Source organism: Ahaetulla prasina, chromosome 6 (genome assembly GCF_028640845.1).
Source record: "Ahaetulla prasina isolate Xishuangbanna chromosome 6, ASM2864084v1, whole genome shotgun sequence".
Lineage (NCBI taxonomy): Eukaryota > Metazoa > Chordata > Lepidosauria > Squamata > Colubridae > Ahaetulla > Ahaetulla prasina.
In genome coordinates, this window is record NC_080544.1 from 8053980 (window position 1) to 8075324 (window position 21345).

At 41.2% G+C, this 21345-nt stretch overlaps 1 protein-coding gene across 1 annotated transcript in view; it reads right to left on the reverse strand.

Moving 5' to 3' along the window:
- Positions 1-16669, reverse strand: part of TM9SF3 (transmembrane 9 superfamily member 3) — a 54152-nt gene extending 37483 nt beyond the window's left edge. The window contains exons 1-2 of the mRNA XM_058188246.1: positions 16511-16669; positions 8570-8765 (exon numbers count right to left, since the gene is read on the reverse strand). Of these exons, the coding sequence (XP_058044229.1) occupies positions 8570-8765; positions 16511-16588 (274 nt within the window). The 5' untranslated portion in view covers positions 16589-16669. The remainder of the gene's footprint in view (positions 1-8569; positions 8766-16510) is intronic.
- Between the last annotated feature and the right edge of the window lie 4676 nt (positions 16670-21345).

Genomic DNA, 21345 nt, shown 5'->3' on the forward strand with positions numbered 1-21345 from the left:
GCACTCTCACACACCTCCTCCACACTTGTGCAGAGCCTTCTGCGCATGCGCAGTTGGTCAAAAATGGGACATAACGATGTCTGGGCGGGTGGGTGGAGCCAGCGCTACCGGATCACGCAATCCAGATAGAGCCGGCTGAATTTCACCACTGAAGTGATTGCAGAGAAGTCAGGTGGAGTCTGAAGATTCCCGCGCAGTGTTAAGCTAATTTCCCCTGTTCAACACCACGCACTGCCCCACGTCCACCAGTAACCAATTCAATGCCGGAAAGGTGTTATGAGAACTCCAAGGCGGGATGGTGATAACAGGCCAATAACCGCCCCGATCTTGACTAACAGACTGGAACCGGCAGGTAAGCAGTCCATCCTGATGGCCCAGTCTCCCTCCCTAATGTCCATGTGATTACAGCAAAACAAACAAACAAACAAACCCCAAGAAGCATCCCCCCTCCCTTTCAGAATGGCAGCATTCTGGTAGGAACCTGACATGCCTGTACACCGCCCTGAGTCCTTCGGGAGAAGGGCGGTATAGAAATCAAATAAATAAATAAATAAATAAATGCTTCCCCCTAAAAGGAGATCCACACACCTAGAGGAAAGAAAATATTAAACAGGGAAAATAAAACAACAGTTATGGTCATTTTGGTTTATCAGGGTATTGGTTGTGGAACCATTTAAGCCAGGGGTCTCCATCCCTTTAAGACTTGTGGACCTCAACTCAAAGCTGGCTGAGGAACTCTGGGAGTTGAAGTCCACAAGTCTTAAAGGGATCAAGGTTGGAGACCCCTGGTTTAAGCAATCTAGGGACCTTAAGTTGTCATTTATTTACCCATTCGTTCCGGGTCCCAGGAAAATCTTTCCATGCTATGTTGTCCCCTTCCACCATAAATGGTTCAGGGTAAAGTTGGAGGGGTTGGTCTTAACGGGGAAACACCTCAGGTTTTAACAAGCTGCAGTGGAAAATGGGGCGAATTCTCCTCAGTGACTTTGGCAATTCTAATTCTGTAACTGGGTTAATCATGTGCTTGATGGGAAAGCCGGTCTCTTGAAACAAATGGTATTACAAAAAAAAGGAAAAACATTTTTTATAAAAAACAAAACCAAGATAGACAAAACATTAAAAAAGAAAAAATGTGCATTAAAAATGAAAGACAAAAACACATATATTCTCCCCCCTTGTTGAACTGATATCAGAACAATGTTAATTTCCACAGACACCCCTTGCGAAGCAGGTCCAAAATTTATAAACTTTTACCTCTATATGCAACCAATTTGGCCTGCTTAAATAGCAGATATAAATAAAGTACCGTATATACTCGAGTATAAGCCGATCCGAATATAAGCCGAGGCACCTATTTTTACCACAAAAACTGGGAAAAACTATTGACTCAAGTATAAGCCGAGGGTGGGAAATGAGGCAGCTACTGGTCAATGTAAAAAATAAAGATAGAGCCAAGTAAAATAACATGAATATTTATTTGAACGAAAAACAATAAAAGTGCAAAAGGGGGAAGGAGGATTCCCAGCTTTAGAAAATTTAGAACTACACCGCCTTTGGTATGACCTGAGCATAGCTCATAAAATTATCTGCTACAATGTACTTCCTATCAATGACTACTTCAGCTTCAACCACAACAATACACGAGAACACAATAGATTCAAACTTAAAAGTGAACCTCTCCAATCTAGATTGCAGAAAATGTGACTTCAGTAACAGAGTTGTTAATGCCTGGAATGTGCTACCTGACTCTGTGGTCTCTTCCCAAAATCCCCAAAGCCTTAACCAAAGACTATCTAGTATTGACCTCACCCCATTCCTAAGAGGTCTGTAAGGGGCGTGCATAAGAGCACCAGCGTGCCTACCGTCCCTGTCCTAATGTTCCCTTTAGTTGTATTCCTTTTATGTATTCAATTCATGCTTATATTTATATAATTATTTAATATGTATTTGACAAAATAAAATGAATGAATGAATGAATGAATAGAATAGAATAGAATAGAATTTTTATTGGCTAAGTGTGATTGGACACACAAGGAATGAATGAATGAATGAATGAATGAGTGAGTGAGTTACTTCAACAACATTGTCTCACAGAAATTGACAATACAACTGCAAGCATGAAAATGAGTCCTCCTTTAGCTTCCAAGGGACCAGGGTGCCTCTGAAGGTCAGTGCTCTAAGCACTAAGAACCCAGCACAAATCTAAGCCTGTATGCACACCAATAGTGAAAATACCCTGCACAGTGTCTCTTGGCAGAGAAGGTTAATTTTCATAGACGTTGGGGTGGCTCTTTTTTTTTTTTTTGGCAGGGCAATAAGGGTCTCTAATATCATTAAACCCAAGTGTGAGGAAAAAGACAGCAGCTAAAATGTTAAGGCCAGTTGTGTGACCTTCTCCAATACAGTTGGCCTGGCTGTTTGCCAAAACTTAAAACACCCTCCCATCCCCCCTCCCTGCTAAAGCTTCTTTCTTAAAACAATTGTGGTCTTTGCCTTTCATTGTGCCAATCGACTTTAGAAGTCTGTGTGTGTGTGTGTGTGTGTGTGTGTGAGAGAGAGAGAGAGAGAGAGAGAGAGAGGGAGGGAGGGAGGGAGGGAGTGCAAAAGGGGGAAGGAGGATTCCCAGCTCTAAACAAAGGGAAATCCCGGAATGCCAGCGCGGTGCTCACGTTCCTCCTCCCTTGCTCAAAAGCCCCAACATGATATTGGAATTGGATGCCATTATATACCTGCTGAGGGGATAATTTGAATAACTTGAAAGATATAAAAGCTCTAAACATATTTGTTTAAAAATCTAAAATCTATACTTAAAATAAATGAATATAAAGTAATAAAGTTCTTTAAAGTTGTAATTCACTTTGCTGCTGAAAAAGAAAAGAAGCTTAACACCTTAAATGGTATTTATTAACTGAAATATCATCAAATCAAATATATAATGAGGTATATTATAATGACCTTTGTTTTCAGAAAGAAGCATGATGGAAGTTTTTCAATAAAGGGGGAAATATAGAAAAAACTTAGTGTCATGCTCATATATCATCTTTACAGATGTTGTTAACACTATACTATGGCAGCATATGATGGTACACTGTTTCAATCAATTTCAGGATGAAAAACTCATCAATGAGGAGGAGGAGTATAATTTATTAACCTTGTATGATATCAGTTTCTCAAGGACTCTAGAAGGACCCGAGGAAGAAATCTCTGCCCCCTCCCCACTTTCCCTTTCCAACCCAGCCTTCCAAGGGGACCTTTGAGGGAGAAATCTCTGCCCCTCCCACTTTCCCTTTCCAAGGCAGCCTTCCAAGAGGACCTCTCGAAAAGCGAAAGCTTTCTCCTGGCCGTTTACCACCACCACACCCTCCACGCCGGCCATGGCACGAGCTCAGATTGCTGGCTGAGGATTCTGGGAGTTGAAGTCCACAAGTCTTAAAGGGATCAAGGCTGGAGACCCCTGCTTTGCTGGCTGAGGATTCTGGGAGTTGAAGTCCACAAGTCTTAAAGGGACCAAGGTTGGGGACCAAGCTTTGCTGGCTGAGGATTCTGGGAGTTGAAGTCCACAAGTCTTCAAGTTGCCCAGGTTGGAGACCCTGCTTTGCTGGCTGAGGGACTCTGGGAGTTGAAGTCCACAAGTCTTAAAGGGACCAAGGTTGGAGACCCTGCTTTGCTGGCTGAGGGATTCTGGGAGTTGAAGTCCACAAGTCTTAAAGGGATCAAGGTTGGAGACCCCTGGTTTAAGCAATCTAGGGACCTTAAGTTGTCATTTATTTACCCATTCGTTCCGGGTCCCAGGAAAATCTTTCCATGCTATGTTGTCCCCTTCCACCATAAATGGTTCAGGGTAAAGTTGGAGGGGTTGGTCTTAACGGGGAAACACCTCAGGTTTTAACAAGCTGCAGTGGAAAATGGGGCGAATTCTCCTCAGTGACTTTGGCAATTCTAATTCTGTAACTGGGTTAATCATGTGCTTGATGGGAAAGCCGGTCTCTTGAAACAAATGGTATTTCAAAAGGAATTTTTACTGAGAAGTGATTGCAGAGAAGTCAGGCAGAGTCTGAAGATTCCCTTGTAAAGTGTTAAGCTAATTTCCCCTATTCAACCCCCACCTGGTGCCCCATGTCTACCTAATTAAGAAGTGGCTGTGTGCCAGGAAGGTTTAATCTGCAAGACATACAGTCAGAAAACAAGATCAATGTAAGGAACATATTTGGTAGGATTAATTTACAGAAAAGAAAATATAAAACAGGGAAAATAAAACAACAGTTATGGTCATTTTGGTTTATCAGGGTATTGGTTGTGGAACCATTTAAGCCAGGGGTCTCCATCCCTTTAAGACTTGTGGACCTCAACTCAAAGCTGGCTGAGGAACTCTGGGAGTTGAAGTCCACAAGTCTTAAAGGGATCAAGGTTGGAGACCCCTGGTTTAAGCAATCTAGGGACCTTAAGTTGTCATTTATTTACCCATTCGTTCCGGGTCCCAGGAAAATCTTTCCATGCTATGTTGTCCCCTTCCACCATAAATGGTTCAGGGTAAAGTTGGAGGGGTTGGTCTTAACGGGGAAACACCTCAGGTTTTAACAAGCTGCAGTGGAAAACGGGGCGAATTCTCCTCAGTGACTTTGGCAATTCTAATTCTGTAACTGGGTTAATCATGCGCTTGATGGGAAAGCCGGTCTCTTGAAACAAATGGTATTTCAAAAGGAATTTTTACTGAGAAGTGATTGCAGAGAAATCAGGCAGAGTCTGAAGATTCCCGTGTAAAGTGTTAAGCTAATTTCCCCTGTTCAACACCACGCACTGCCCCACGTCCACCAGTAACCAATACAATGCCGGAAAGGTGTTATGAGAACTCCAAGGCGGGATGGTGATAACAGGCCAATAACCGCCCCGATCTTGACTAACAGACTGGAACCGGCAGGTAAGCAGTCCATCTTGATGGCCCAGTCTCCCTCCCTAATGTCCATGTGATTACAGCAAAACAAACAAACAAACAAACAAACCCCAAGAAGCATCCCCCCTCCCTTTCAGAATGGCAGCATTCTGGTAGGAACCTGACATGCTTCCCCCTAAAAGGAGATCCACACACCTAGAGGAAAGAAAATATTAAACAGGGAAAATAAAACAACAGTTATGGTCATTTTGGTTTATCAGGGTATTGGTTGTGGAACCATTTAAGCCAGGGGTCTCCATCCCTTTAAGACTTGTGGACCTCAACTCAAAGCTGGCTGAGGAACTCTGGGAGTTGAAGTCCACAAGTCTTCAAGTTGCCCAGGTTGGAGACCCTGCTTTGCTGGCTGAGGGACTCTGGGAGTTGAAGTCCACAAGTCTTCAAGTTGCCCAGGTTGGAGACCCTGCTTTGCTGGCTGAGGGACTCTGGGAGTTGAAGTCCACAAGTCTTCAAGTTGCCCAGGTTGGAGACTCCTGGTTTAAGCAATCTAGGGACCTTAAGTTGTCATTTATTTACCCATTCGTTCCGGGTCCCAGGAAAATCTTTCCATGCTATGTTGTCCCCTTCCACCATAAATGGTTCAGGGTAAAGTTGGAGGGGTTGGTCTTAACGGGGAAACACCTCAGGTTTTAACAAGCTGCAGTGGAAAACGGGGCGAATTCTCCTCAGTGACTTTGGCAATTCTAATTCTGTAACTGGGTTAATCATGCGCTTGATGGGAAAGCCGGTCTCTTGAAACAAATGGTATTTCAAAAGGAATTTTTACTGAGAAGTGATTGCAGAGAAATCAGGCAGAGTCTGAAGATTCCCGTGTAAAGTGTTAAGCTAATTTCCCCTATTCAACCCCCACCTGGTGCCCCATGTCCACCTAATTAAGAAGTGGCTGTGTGCCAGGAAGGTTTAATCTGCAAGACATACAGTCAGAAAACAAGATCAATGTAAGGAACATATTTGGTAGGATTAATTTACAGAAAAGAAAATATAAAACTATTGGAAGAAGTACAAGATACTATGGAAATGAAAGCAAAAAACACATCCACAAGATTTCAAAGAGGAAAAATAATCCAAACAAGCTTTCAGAAGTAGCTTGAAGGTAGCAAAAAAGAACCGGGGATAAACACCCTGGGCTAGTCCTATCTAGCCTAATATAACATAAATACATGACCCAACCACTGCATTCTTTTTCACAATAGCAATTTTTGTGAAGATTTTCCCGAAGAGTCACACATGGAAAGAAATGCAAAATGTTTAAATTTCAAAAAAGAGAAATAAAATATAAAATGGATAATGTAGTAACCAAACAAATATAAGGGTTACCTTTGCTTCAGTGACTATTCAGTGTCTTTGTGTATATAATGCCATGCTGTGGAATATGGTAAAGATAACAAGTGTGCCAGAATAACTGATTCTAATGAAAAACTAAAGAACTGCATCTGGAGAAACAAAATAGCCTATTATCCACATATCTGTATAGCTTCAGCAATGATTATATTACAAGATCTGAAGTCGGAGCAACCAGATGCAGGAATATGGGTGTGGCAAAAGGTTCAGAAGAGACCCTCCCAAGTACTTTCAGACTTGCAAAATTCTGTTAATGTAATCTTACAATATAAAATAAGCTCAGGTCATGTTTCCTGTCTAGTTTATCTAGTAAGGCTGTCAGTAAGTTTGCAAGAAATGACAGCGAGAATAAAAAAAAAAACAATTTGAGATAAACGAAGATATTATATTCTTGGTTGAAAGTAGAGACAATTAGAAGACTTCATTACAGGTGGTTTTCAAACAGTGTTGTAAGCTCCTATAAACTTATAACAGTGCTGAAAGTACTTACAACCAATTCTCAAAGTTCCAGGTATCACAACATCCCTATAATCATTTTAATCTTGATCAAATAAGCCAACTTTGTAAAACTTTTTACTTTTAAAGGTCTTGATGTTCATTTTTTAGATAATATCCCAAAACATTTCTTTCTCTATTTTCAGGAATTTCATCATAAAACATCTTTTATAAATACAAAGTAAGAAAATTGTCCAAGTCATTTTTCTGAATTAAAATCTACACCTCCAAGTCACTTTTTTATTTGTGTGGCACTTTTTTATTTGTGCGGCCCTTTCAACTATTAAAATCCTTAGTATATAACATCTTTGTCATTTAACTGTCATAAAAAAATTCTTTCGCTATGGATTGGAGGAAAATACCAAGTGTAATAAAACATGTTCTTCTAAAGTTTATTAATATTCAAAAAGCATTTTCTTTACAAATGCACAAGAGCAATTCATAAGGCATTTCCCGTGAAAACTGCTGAGAAGTCTAATAGGACCATACATTAATGAATTTATGAAGGTGTAGGTATCAGGAAGATATCTACCTATATGGAATTTACTGTCTCGGAAAGTGGCATGCTCATCTTCACTCAAGATCCTCAGACAGATGCTGAATATCCATCTATTAGAATTCTTTAACAGTTTCTGTGCTAGGAGTTGGACAATTTAACTTCTGAAATCCCTTCCAACTGTGGGAATGTATGTTTTTATAAACAGTAGGCAAAAAAAAACCATTATCCCCTACCATCATAGTCTGACCAAATCTAAAACAATCCTCCCCATTTAAGTTAAATTTATTTAAGACTGTTAACAGGTATGTTTCAATTTCTGATGAAATGATAAATCAGTTTGTTAAAACCCTGTTCACAACTACATGGAAAACAGACACCAAGTTTGGAGAAGATTATGGAGTACTTGGATAAAATACAGTTTATGAAATTATTTATAGACCAGCAAAAGAAATACTTAACAAGCTAATTACACGACAACAGAACAAAGGACACAATCTGAAGATAAATCCCCATGATCAGATTGATTTTCTGCACTATAAAAATTCATATTTTTTTTGGCAAAACATTAACTGAGATCATGAATGGAATGCAGTAATGTGAAGTATGTGGCACAAAGCCCTTAGGTCTCTGATCTATCAGAAGATCCCATCCAGTATTTTATGGGCTTACTTCTTCATTAGATGTAGACAATAAGCTTTTCACAGCTATTTCACAATAAGGTTAAACAGTCTTTCAAACGGCATAATTCATTCTAATCACCAGACATCTTGAAGAAACATGAGAAACAATATTAGATATATATGTTAGTATCGCTGATAATGTCAACTAGAGAAATAAGAAAGTAGCAAAAAAATTTCTTGATGTAAAAAAAGCTTTCAGCAATTGGGAATAAGTCTTCTTATTCATAATCTTGAAAAAGATGAACTGCAGTTCAATTTTTTTTCTCATGGACTCAAAGAATTTATAAACCAAGTCAACTGTAAATACATATATGCCTCAGAAAAATGCTATTATGAAAATAACAAGATAAAATGGGCTTCTTTCTTTTCTGTTTTTATTGACCTGAACCACTAGTAAGAAAGATATAACAAAAGAGTACATTTTCAGGAATTAAACTGGCAAATCAAGAGCATAAATTAGCATGTCTTTGTATTTTTCTGTTTTCACTTTTCAAGTATCTTTTAAAACTAATACATTTACGGTAAATTATTTGGAAAAAGGTTTTCCGGTTAAACAAATACAATAATTTTTAAAACACCAACAATTATGACTTATGGTTATTTTACCTTTAAATTTAATATCCAAACCGCTGAACTCTAGTTCAACTCCTTGAAGTGCTTCCCCAAGAGTTTCATGGTAGTGATCAATGCTTTTTTTAGATCCACCACAAAAAGGGAGAGAGAAGTATTTGTAAGTTTCCTGGCGGTTGTGATATGGTCCTACAGTATTCATCCATAAAACAACTTCTTCTTTATCTTGGTACTGAAAAGAAACCATATTTTAAAATAAAGAATTATCAATAGGCACATTGTTTAGAATGGAACAAACTTTCAGAAAGAAATATGAAAAAAAATGCTTTAAAATATTGACAGGCAACTCCTGGTTTGCATGCCATCCTCAGAAATTATACCATTAAAAAAGAGTAATGTGATCACCACTTGCATTTTGGCAGGAGAAGCAAAAGTGCTACTGGTAGTCATCATTTAGTAACCAGAACTGGGACCGCTAACTTAGTTGCTAAGTGCCACACTCACCAGGGTGGATAAAAATCAAAGTGGATTTTTAAAAATTTAAATTGGATTCTTTTTATTTTTATCAAATTTATTTTAATAAAATGCTTTTGGAGTAAAAATCGATCTAGTTTTCTAGTTCAGATACATTCATAATTTAGTTTATTCAGCATGAAATGGAGCTTAGTTATGTAGCATGAGGCTGTATATTCTGCAATATTTACATTTTTGGTAAACTCATTCAATGAATCCAAGCTCTGCCAGCTCAGATAACATGTACTGCATTGATGCAGTCACACAATTTCATAGTAACCATGAGATAAATCATAAAACAAAGTTCAGGAATATTCCTTATATCCCATTGTTTTGCAAATCTATGCAGACTACAAACTCTATGGTTGTTTGAAGAGAAATGCATCTGTACCACCAGGCTCTAAGTGTGAGGAGGAAGGGCAAGCAGTAAAAACGAAAGTGAAACCTTCTAAGCAGCTTACAAATATAATATTAAAGAGCATCTGTCATTTCAGATGCATCATGGCAGCACCTGTTAGCGGGCATCCGCTCACCTGCTGCCTGTCACGTCCCTCACCTGGTTGTGTCACTACTGCATCACCAGCCATCCCATTAAAGTGAATGGGACTGTCGGTGAGTCAACAGAGGGTCAGAGGAGGAGCCACTGCAGGACAGAGATGACAGCTGCTCTTTAAAAATGATGATTTAAATCAAGTCAATTTAAATCAAACCTGTTTATTAGTGATTTGAATCAAATCCACCCTGACAGTTACTAAGTTGAAAATCATATGACCGTAATTGTGCTTAGGATTTTGTGAGTTTTCCTTTTTCCCCATTTCCCCACCCTCTGAAATGCTGTTCCTCTCCAATCTTCTCTGAGGGTGTAAGGAAAAAACGGGCCAGGTGCAGCAGAGATGGCCCATTTGTTTAGCTATCTCTCTGGTCCGTAAGAGGGGAGAGAGAGAAAAGGGGGCCAGATATAGGAGACTGTGTTCTCAGTATAATAAGAAACACATGACTAGAGAGAAAGTAAGTTAAGGTCATGCATGTGCACCTTGATTACAGGGTTATTTTTTTTCAAGCCTGTGGAAACTTTGATGTGGTTGTGGCACGAGGTAGTTGGTAAGATCTATCTGTAGATCTCTCTCTATTTAGGTTTAATAATCACCTTAAAGTTTAAGTTCTATCTATGTCCCATACTACTATTCTAGCTTTAGCGGTCCAATCTTGACCGGGATGCCTTATGCACGGTCACTCATGCTCTCGTCACTTCTCGTCTGGATTACTGCAATGCTCTCTACATGGGGCTACCCCTGAAGTGCACTCGGAGACTTCAGCTAGTCCAGAATGCAGCTGCGCGGGTGATTGAGGGAGCACCACGTTGCTCCCGGGTAACACCACTCCTGCGCAGTCTGCACTGGCTACCTGTGGTCTTCCGGGTGCGTTTCAAGGTTTTGGTTACCACCTTCAAAGCGCTCCATGGCTTAGGGCCCGGGTACTTACGGGACCACCTACTGTTACCACATGCCTCCCACCGACCCGTGCGCTCTCACAGAGAGGGTCTTCTCAGGGTGCCGTCCGCCAAGCAGTGTCGGCTGGCGGCCCCCAGGGGAAGGTCCTTCTCTGTGGGAGCACCTACTCTCTGGAACGAACTTCCCCCCGGTTTACGCCAATTGTTTGACCTTCGGACCTTTCGCCGGGAACTGAAAACTTATTTATTTATCCAAGCGGGACTGGCCTGATTTTTAAATTCTAAATTTTAAATTTTAAATTTTTTAATTGTAATTTTATTGGGTATTTTATATGGTCAATTGGACGGTTTTAATTGTTATTTTAGTGTGTATATTAATTGTTTTAATGTAGGCTGTACACCGCCCTGAGTCCTTCGGGAGAAGGGCGGTATAAAAGTTTAATTAATTAATTAAATAAATAAATACAAAGTAATATATTAAAAAAATTGAATGAAACATAATTTTTTCTGGTATTCAATTTCTACTTGCTGCATATTTAGTTGGCCAGGACTAAAATTAGCTGCTATCTGCACAATGCATCCACAAGGCATCCAGCTAGATGGATCTTGGCTATTCTAAAAAAAAAAATCCCATAGGCCTGGATTTGATTAGTACTAATAAGAGAAATCACCAGGAAATACCAGTGCTATAGACTAAGGCAGGAAAGCTGAATAATTAGCTCAGAAGAAAATAATGCCAGTTCTATTGCTGAATGTGATCAAGAATTGAGCTAAATTTATCTTTTTATTTATAAAGCACAATGACTAGATTCACATATAACACTATTAAGCTAAAACTAAGAAAATTACACAAGGGGTTAGCAAGATGTGCGTACTGTATCCAGTCAAACTGTTACCAGTTAATGGTGGACGCAGAAATAACCTGATGTCCTAGAACAGCAATTCCCAAAATTCAAAGCTGGCAACTTGAAAAAAAACAAATCTTCTTCTCACTTTTTGACAAACTGAAGTGTAGAACTATTTGTTTTAACAATAGCATATAGCTTGCAGTCACATATAACATTCAAAGTGAATGGCAGGGCTACATGCAATCTTCTGAAGCTTCTTTTTGTAGGCACTAAAGTCACTTGGACAACTTTTGCTAATAATATTCTGAGATGGAAAAATGTATGTTGTAAGCCCTTCATTCATTCATTGACTTCAAGTCAGTTTTTGACTTCTAGTGACTGCCTTGACTAGTCCCAGTTTTCTTGGCAGATTTTTTCCGAAGTGGTTTGCCACTGCCACCTTCCTAGGGATGAGAGAAAATGACTAGCCCAGGGCTTTGTGCCTAATTTGGGACTAGAATTCATAGTCTCCTGGATTCTAGCTAAATGATTTAATATTATGAAAAGAAAATAATGGCCATTTTAGAGTGGTCTTGGCTATTCATATAGCCAAGATATAATCCCCAAAACAAAGACATAGAATATTAATAACTTATAATTATTGCCATGGGCCATTTTATAACATTAATTTGCTGTCTTGTTTAAACCTGAAACTGTACAGGATAGCAATTTCATTATATGTTACTGAAAAAAAGCAATATGCTTTACTGAGCAGAAAACGTGGAAACTGAATCAAGAATCCCAATCTTCTGATGTGTTTTGGATTTCTAGAAATAGAAAACACATAACTGGACTTTTAATACTATGCATCAAATATATACCTGTGCCTACTTTTTTTTAAATGGCCCAAACTTCACAGCATTTCAATAATGTTAGTTGAGACATCAGTCATTACAAAAAACTTTCCATTGTATATGTTGGATCATTAGAGCCATTTTAGGACCTGAGAAAAGTCTGCTGCTAGTACATACATGTACATTCGTAGTACATAGTACTAGAGGTATTATGACTCAGGGACACTGCATCATAAATACATGCTGGTGGCCAAGCACCTGAATTTTGATCACATGACCATGGAGATGCTGCTTTTTAAAGAGCAACTGTCATCTCTGTCCCGCAGCAGCTCCTCTGTTGACTCACCGACAGTCCCAATATTGCAGAATATACAGCCTCATGCTACATAACTAAGCTCCATGAATGCTGAATAAACTAAATTATTAATGTATTTTAAATAGAAAACTATCTTTAGATAAATTTTTACTCCAAAAGCATTTTATGAAAATAAATTTGATTTAAAAAATCCGATTTAAATTTTAAAAAATCCAATTTTTTTTCAAAAAAATCCTAAGATTTTTATCCACCCTGTCTGCCATTGTTCGAATGTTTTGATCATTTGTTGTAACAGGTTTATCCTTTTCTTCTTGCCTGCACAATGCCCTTGCATTCAATCCCTTGGCTTTTATATACTACTTACATGTATCTGTTACTTGCTTGACATTTCTCCATCTCAACAGCTGGATGTTTTCACTCTGACATTTTCAGTCTCTAAGCATTCTAAGACTGCCCTCTATCCTATCTATCCTATCATCCACATCATCAGACATCCTGATACAGTAATCTTGAATTTCTTACATTTGCCCTTGCTTCATATATGCAAATATACTGCAAGGCATGTTGCTTTTCCCTGTACAATATTGGGGGGTTTAATGTTCTCTTTTCAGCCAACCCCTTAATTCCTCTCATCCACAATTTTTCCACTTCTATTACAACTTTTAATACATATCTTGATACTGCTAATTCCTCAATTGGGTTTCTATTGCCTTTTTCAAGGGACTCATTTTTTACCTTTAGAAACTAAATACCATCTATTTTCTGCTATATTGTGTATAGGGTTTGTTTATATATATATATATATATATATATATATATATATATATTCTAAGGTTTTCGTGGGTGTTTGTATGTAGGTCTTTGGTTATTCGGGTTTTCTCCCGCGTAAAATTGGAAGTGTCTTCGACGTTTCGACGAAGTCTCATCCGTCATCTTCAGGCTTCAGCTTCGTGCTTCTGGCAGCAATGTGTGATCAATGTGTGATCGTTAAAAGGAAGAAACAACTGCGATCACACATTGCTCCCAGAAGCACGAAGCTGAAGCCTGAAGATGACGAATTGCCTAGGTCACTCTTTATCATATGTCTCCTTCCTTCTCCAATTACCTGAATCTCTTCTCAAGGACACCTTATAAGTGCAATTGTAAGTCCAATATGTCTAAGAATGTTCTACACATTATTTGTCCAATATTCTGGTTTTCATGTTCCTTTCTTTTCTGCCTTTATATGTATAATGACAGTTTCTCAAAGTCTTTTATTAATACTTGGTGTGTAGTGCAGAAATATTACAACCACTAACTTTCCAGGAAATAGCCATTAAGAGATTATACTATGTACTCACTGTCTTAGTGTTAGCACTAGATGACTTTTGAGCGGCATTACAAGGGCAAGTGTATGAGTAAGTCATAATGCAAACCTAGCCACAATGTAAACTATTGTTGGCAGAAGTGGGTAATGCAAATGGGTAATGCTTCATGCCCTTTTTTCTGCTGCCTTCTGGAGCATCTTTGGATTCAGGGGTGGGTTCTACTTACCTTAACTACCGGTTCGCAACGTGGCTGCCTGCGCGTGCTTTGTTTGAGCTTCTGCGCATGCGCAGATTGTCATTTATGACGTTGGGGCTGGTTGGTGGAGCCTCCCACTGATTTTACTACCGGTTCTATAGACAGAAACTGTACCGGACAGAACCCACCACTGCTTGGATTGCACCACTAAAAATCTTTGGGAAATCATTGAAATCACTGATGCAGATTTTCATAGTTTGCCAGCAGAAAACTGAGGGATACGTTTTCAGATAATGTTTAATATGTCTAAAGCAGCGGCTTTATTATTCAACCCATCAATAATTTAAGAACAGAGAGTTTGCTGAAGTGACACTAAACTGGATCACATTAAGCTCGGAATCAGTATTATTCATCACTATTATCCATTATACAAGTTCCTACTGCTTTCAAAGAAGTTTGCAAGTGCTACTTTTAAAAGCTATTTTTCTAATTATGTTTGGTTTCTACCAACTATATATTATTTGGTTTTAAAGTGCTTGGATTTCATATTCTACGTTACTTGTATTTTCTTTTAAGTGGTTTCTATCTTTGTCTTTCTATATCTAGAAATCTGTCTATTTGTCTATTTCTAAGAATAGCTTGTATGGAAGGCTTTAGAAAAATAAGAGGAAGTCCCAAGGTTAAATACTGCAATTTCTTGAGATTTTAAATAAGATGTACGCTTTGCTATTTTTTTCAACCTTCCATCTTTATTTTCCACTTGGTGGTGTGTTTGTTGGCCCTTTGCTGTTTTTGCATCTTATCGAGCAGCTACCTTATATTACAATTATAGCCCATACGATACAATTACAGCAATCTGACTACACAGGTTGTATACTCTGCACAAACCAAGCAAACCAGTTGTGTCATTTCTTTACAAATTTATCCCGATCCACTGAATCAGGATAACTGTAATCGTTGTGTAATGAATGCAAAGCGAACAGCTATCTTCGTGAAGCATAACCAGTCAATGTCCAAAGCTATGCAAACACATCTAGGGCCCACTTTTTTAAGTAATCAGATTTCTCCTGGTTCGACAAAAAAAAAATCTTTTTTTTTTTTTGGTAGGATAGAAGTTAAAACAGCTTGAGCCGCTGTCTCTCAAGACTTACCTATTGGAATTTATTCTGAATTGTAGCGTTTATCTTTTATGTACACTGAGAGCATATGCACCAAAACAAATTCCTTGTGTGTCCAATCACACTTGGCCAATAAAGAATTCTGTTCTATTCTATTCTATTCTGTAATATATTCTCTATTCTATTCTATTCTGTAATATATTCTCCTATTCTAAAAAATTCTATTATATTCTATTAATATATTCTCTACTCTATTCTATTCTAATTTCTTTTATGTACACCGAGAGCATATGCACCAAAACAAATCCCTTGTGTGTCCAATCACACTTGGCCAATAAAAAATTCTGTTCTATTCTATTCTGTAATATATTCTCTATTCCATTCCATTCCATTTCTTTTATGTACACTGAGATCATATGCACCAAGACAAATTCCTTGTGTGTCCAATCACACTTGGCCAATAAAAAATTCTATTCTATTAATATATTCTCTATCCTATCCTATCTCTTTTATGTACACTGAGAGCATATGCACCAAGACAAATTCCTTGTGTGTCCAATCACACTTGGCCAATAAATTCTATTCTATTCTATTCTCTTCTATTCTGTAATATATTCTCTATTCTCTTCTCTTCTATTTCTTTTATGTATACTGAGAGCATATGCACCAAGACAAATTCCTTGTGTGTCCAATCACACTTGGCCAATAAAAATACTATTCTATTCTATTCTATTCTAACAGGGGTCTCCAAGCTTGGCCGTTTTAAGCCTTGGCGGACTTCAACTCCCAGAATTCCCCAGCCAGCTTTGCTGGCTGGGGGATTCTGGGAGTTGAAGTCCGCCAAGGCTTAAAACGGCCAAGCTTGGAGACCCCTGGTTTATAACGTTTCTGCCTTGCTTTGGGGGGGGGAATCCCAATTATTTTTAATTAATTAAAAAGTAATCTCAATTTACTTTTTTTTTTTTAAAGCGGGGCGATTTCTTTACAATTCACAGGGACGATTCTGTTTCCTAAAGTTCTCACAATCTGGGGGAAAGCGCGGTGTGGTTTGAACCAAGGCGGCCGCCTTTCTCGGCCGCCTCACTCGAGCTCCGTTCTCCGGATCCAAGGCAAGAAGACCCTTCCCGGGAGAACTACATCCGGCCAAGGCCGCCCCGCCGCTGCCGCCGCCGCCCAGCTGGGAAAAAGAACCGCTCCTCACTGAGGCGTCGCCTCTCAACGATCTGAGGAAGAGTTTCTTCCCTCACGCACGCCGGTCCGGTCCCGCGCGGACCGATTGGGTCGACCCGTGCCGGCTCCGGGCCTCTGTAACGCCCGCCGCCGATGGATGAGGGAAGGAGGGAAGGAGAAAGAGCCGGCCCGCTTGTCCCCGGCCGCGCCGCGCCGCCCCCCTCACCGTGTGGTCATGCTCGTCGGCCCGGCCCTGCATAACCAACAAGGCCGCCACGCACCACAGGAACCCGGCCAGCGCCATCCCGCCGCCGCCGCCACTGAGGAAAGGAGCCGCCGCTTCCGCCGTGACCGCCACGTCATCCAAGAGCACGCCGGAACAGACGCCGCTTACGGCGACCGACGGCGCCCACAATTCCGCAGAACGCGAAGGCAGAACGCGAAAGGTGGGGGCGGGAGGCCTCCAGGCGGAGGGAGGGCCCCTTCTGCGGGCGCTGCGAGATGGACGAGGCGGGCTTTCTATGTTCTAAAGCAGGGGCCTCCAACCTGGACAACTTGAAGACTTGTGGACTTCAACTCCCAGAATTCCTCAGCCAGCTTTGCTGGTTGAGGGATTCTGGGAGTTGAAGTCCACAAGTCTTAAAGGGACCAAGGTTGGAGACCCCTGCTTTGCTGGCTGAGGGATTCTGGGAGTTGAAGTCCACAAGTCTTAAAGGGATCAAGGCTGGAGACCCCTGCTTTGCTGGCTGAGGGACTCTGGGAGTTGAAGTCCACAAGTCTTAAAGGGACCAAGGTTGGGGACCAAGCTTTGCTGGCTGAGGGATTCTGGGAGTTGAAGTCCACAAGTCTTAAAGGGATCAAGGCTGGAGACCCCTGCTTTGCTGGCTGAGGGACTCTGGGAGTTGAAGTCCACAAGTCTTAAAGGGACCAAGGTTGGGGACCTGCTTTGCTGGCTGAGGGATTCTGGGAGTTGAAGTCCACAAGTCTTAAAGGGACCAAGGTTGGGGACCAAGCTTTGCTGGCTGAGGATTCTGGGAGTTGAAGTCCACAAGTCTTAAAGGGATCAAGGCTGGAGACCCCTGCTTTGCTGGCTGAGGATTCTGGGAGTTGAAGTCCACAAGTCTTAAAGGGACCAAGGTTGAGACCCCTGCTTTGCTGGCTGAGGGATTCTGGGAGTTGAAGTCCACAAGTCTTAAAGGGACCAAGGTTGGGGACCAAGCTTTGCTGGCTGAGGGATTCTGGGAGTTGAAGTCCACAAGTCTTAAAGGGATCAAGGCTGGAGACCCCTGCTTTGCTGGCTGAGGGACTCTGGGAGTTGAAGTCCACAAGTCTTAAAGGGACCAAGGTTGGGGACCAAGCTTTGCTGGCTGAGGGATTCTGGGAGTTGAAGTCCACAAGTCTTAAAGGGATCAAGGCTGGAGACCCCTGCTTTGCTGGCTGAGGGATTCTGGGAGTTGAAGTCCACAAGTCTTAAAGGGATCAAGGCTGGAGACCCCTGCTTTGCTGGCTGAGGGATTCTGGGAGTTGAAGTCCACAAGTCTTAAAGGGATCAAGGCTGGAGACCCCTGCTTTGCTGGCTAATGGATTCTGGGAGTTGAAGTCCACAACTCTTCAAGTTGCCCAGGTTGGAGAACCCTGCTTTGCTGGCTGAGGGACTCTGGGAGTTGAAGTCCACAAGTCTTCAAGTTGCCCAGGTTGGAGGCCCCTGCTTTGCTGGCTGAGGGATTCTGGGAGTTGAAGTCCACAAGTCTTAAAGGGACCAAGGCTGGAGACCCCTGCTTTGCTGGCTGAGGGACTCTGGGAGTTGAAGTCCACAAGTCTTCAAGTTGCCCAGGTTGGAGACCCCTGCTTTGCTGGCTGAGGGACTCTGGGAGTTGAAGTCCACAAGTCTTCAAGTTGCCCAGGTTGGAGGCCCGTGCTTTGCTGGCTGAGGGATTCTGGGAGTTGAAGTCCACAAGTCTTCAAGTTGCCCAGGTTGGAGACCCCTGCTTTGCTGGCTGAGGGATTCTGGGAGTTGAAGTCCACAAGCCTTTTATAATTTTGTTGCCTTTTATAATTTTGTTAACAATAAACTTAAAGACTCAAGATCCGTCCCACCACTAAAACATTCTAACATCAAAGAATGCAATGACGAAACAGTTAAAGCAAACCTCTTCAACATTTTCTTTGGCTCAGTTTTTGTTAACTCCGATAACACACATCCGACATTCCACAAACGTACCAGCAATGATTATAATGACTTAACTCATATAGATTTCACAGAAGATAACATTTGAAAAGCTCTTCATAACTTAAAACCATCGCTATCTATTGGACCCGATGAACTATGTGCATACTTCTTAAAAAAACTTTCCATTAATATAGCAGAACCCCTAAGCATTATCTTTGATAAAGCTTTCACTACCAGTTCCCTTCCCAAACTTTGGTCACTAGCCACAGTCATCCCTATCTTCAAAAAAGGAGACCCCAGCTTAGTCGGAAATTACAGACCGATCTCTTTGTCCTGCGTCACCTGCAAAGTCATGGAATCAATCATCAACCAATCCATTACCTCACACTTAGAAACTAACAACCTACTCTCCAATAAACAATTTGGTTTCCGGAAAAAATTATAATGTAACTTACAACTTCTCCACTGTAAAAACATATGGACTACAAATCTTGATCAAGGCAAAACAATAGATGCAATCTACATAGACTTCTACAAAGCTTTTGACTCAGTAGTACACGATAAACTTCTCCTAAAACTAAAATCCTATGGCATCTCAGGACCCCTTCACAAATGGATATCTGCTTTTCTGTCTAACAGACAACAAGTGGTCAAAATTGGCAATGCTTTATCTAACACCGGTCGCAGACGGTGTTGACAGGGGGGCAGAGGTCGTCCTCGAGGCGCCTCACTTGTGGGGTGCCTCAGGGGTCGATTCTCTCGCCCACCCTGTTCAACATCTATATGAAGCCGCTGGGTGAGGTCATCAGTGGTTTCGGGGTGAGTTACCATCTGTACGCTGATGATACTCAGCTGTACTTTTCCACCCCGGACCACCCCAACGAAGCGGTCGAAGTGCTGTCCCGGTGCCTGGAAGCTGTACGGGTCTGGATGGGGAGAAACAGACTCAAGCTCAATCCCTCCAAGACGGAGTGGCTGTGGATGCCGGCATCCCGGTACAGTCAGCTGCATCCGCAGCTGACTGTTGGGGCGAGTTAGTGGCCCCAAGGGAGGCGGTCCGCACCTGGGGTGTCCTCCGGGACGGACGGCTGCCTTTTGATGAACACCTGGCGGCCGCCGCCAGGAGGGCCTTTTACCAGGTTCGCCTGGTTCGCCAGTTGCGTCCCTTCCTTGATCGGGATGCCTTATGCACGGTCACTCACGCTCTGGTTACGTCTAGGCTGGATTATTGCAATGCTCTCTACATGGGGCTGCCCTTGAGGTGCACCCGGAGGCTGCAGTTAGTCCAGAATGCGGCTGCGCGAGTAGTAACGGGAGCCGCTCGTGGCTCCCAAGTGACATCGCTGCTCCGTAGCTTGCACTGGCTTCCTGTGGTCTTCGGTGCGCTTCAAGATTTTGGTAACTATCTTTAAAGCGCCCATGGCTTAGGACCCGGTACTTACGAGACCGCCTGCTGTTACCTTTTGCCTCCCACCGACCGTGCGCTCGCACAGAGAGGTCTCCTCAGGGTGCCGTCCGCCAAACAGTGTCGGCTGGCGGCCCCCAGGAGTAGGGCCTTCTCTGTGGGGGCAGTGACGCTCTGGAATGAACTTCCCCCCGGTCTGCGTCAAGTGCCCGATCTTCGGACCTTCCGTCGTGAGCTCAAAACATATTTATTCATTAAAGCGGGACTGGCATAATTTAGTGATGTATTTTAATTGGGGTTTTAATATTTTTTAACTTTTTAATTTAAATTTTAATAATCGGCCTTTAAAATTTGCTCTTTTTAATTGTTGTTTTAAACTGTATATATCTTTGTTTTTACTTTGGCTGTACACCGCCCTGAGTCCTTCGGGAGAAGGGCGGTATAAAAATTTAATAAAATAAAATAAAATAAAATAAAATAAATAATCCTGTTCCTGTCAAGAGTGGCGTTCCTCAAGGCAGCGTCCTTGGACCAACACTCTTCATACTATACATTAATGATCTTTGTGACCATATCTCAAGTAATTGTGTTCTCTTTGCTGACGATGTCAAACTATTTAACACCACTGATAATACATCTATCATTCAAAAAGACCTTGATCATCTAACCGCTTGGTCTAAAACTTGGCAACTCCAAATCTCAACCAGCAAATGCTCAGTCTTACATATAGGAAAAAAGAACCCAAACACTAAGTACATACTAGATGGACATTACCTTACAGATGACCCCCATCCCGTTAAAGACCTTGGAGTTTTCATGTCAAATGATCTAGGTGCCAAAGCCCACTGCAACTACATAGCAAAGAAAGCTCTAAGAGTTCTTTTCCAAAAACACCACACTACTAACCAGAGCATAAAAAACATTTGCTAGACCAATTCTAGAATATGGCTCGCCTGTTTGGAACCCTCACCACATCTCTGACATCAATACAATTGAACGTGTCCAGAAATATTTTACAAGAAGAGTTCTCCATTCCTCTGAAAACAACAAAATACCTTATCCCACCAGACTTGAAATCCTAGGCTTAGAAAACTTGGAACTCCATCGCCTTTGACAAGACCTAAGTTTAACTCACAGAATCATCTATTGTAATGTCCTTCCTGTTAAAGACTACTTCAGCTTCAATTGCAATAATACTAGAGCAACCAATAGATTTAAACTTAGTGTCAACCGCTTTAATCTAGATTGCAGAAAATATGACTTCTGTAACAGAATCATCAGTGCTTGGAATACTTTACCTGACTCTGTGGTCTCTTCCCATAATCCTAAATGCTTTAACCAAAAACTCTCTACTATTGACCTCACCCCATTCCTAAGAGTACCATAAGGGGCGTGCATAAGCGCACAAACGTGCCTACCATTCCTGTCCTATTGTTTTTCTTTTCTTCTTCCTATATACATATATGCTTATACCTCCTTATATTTA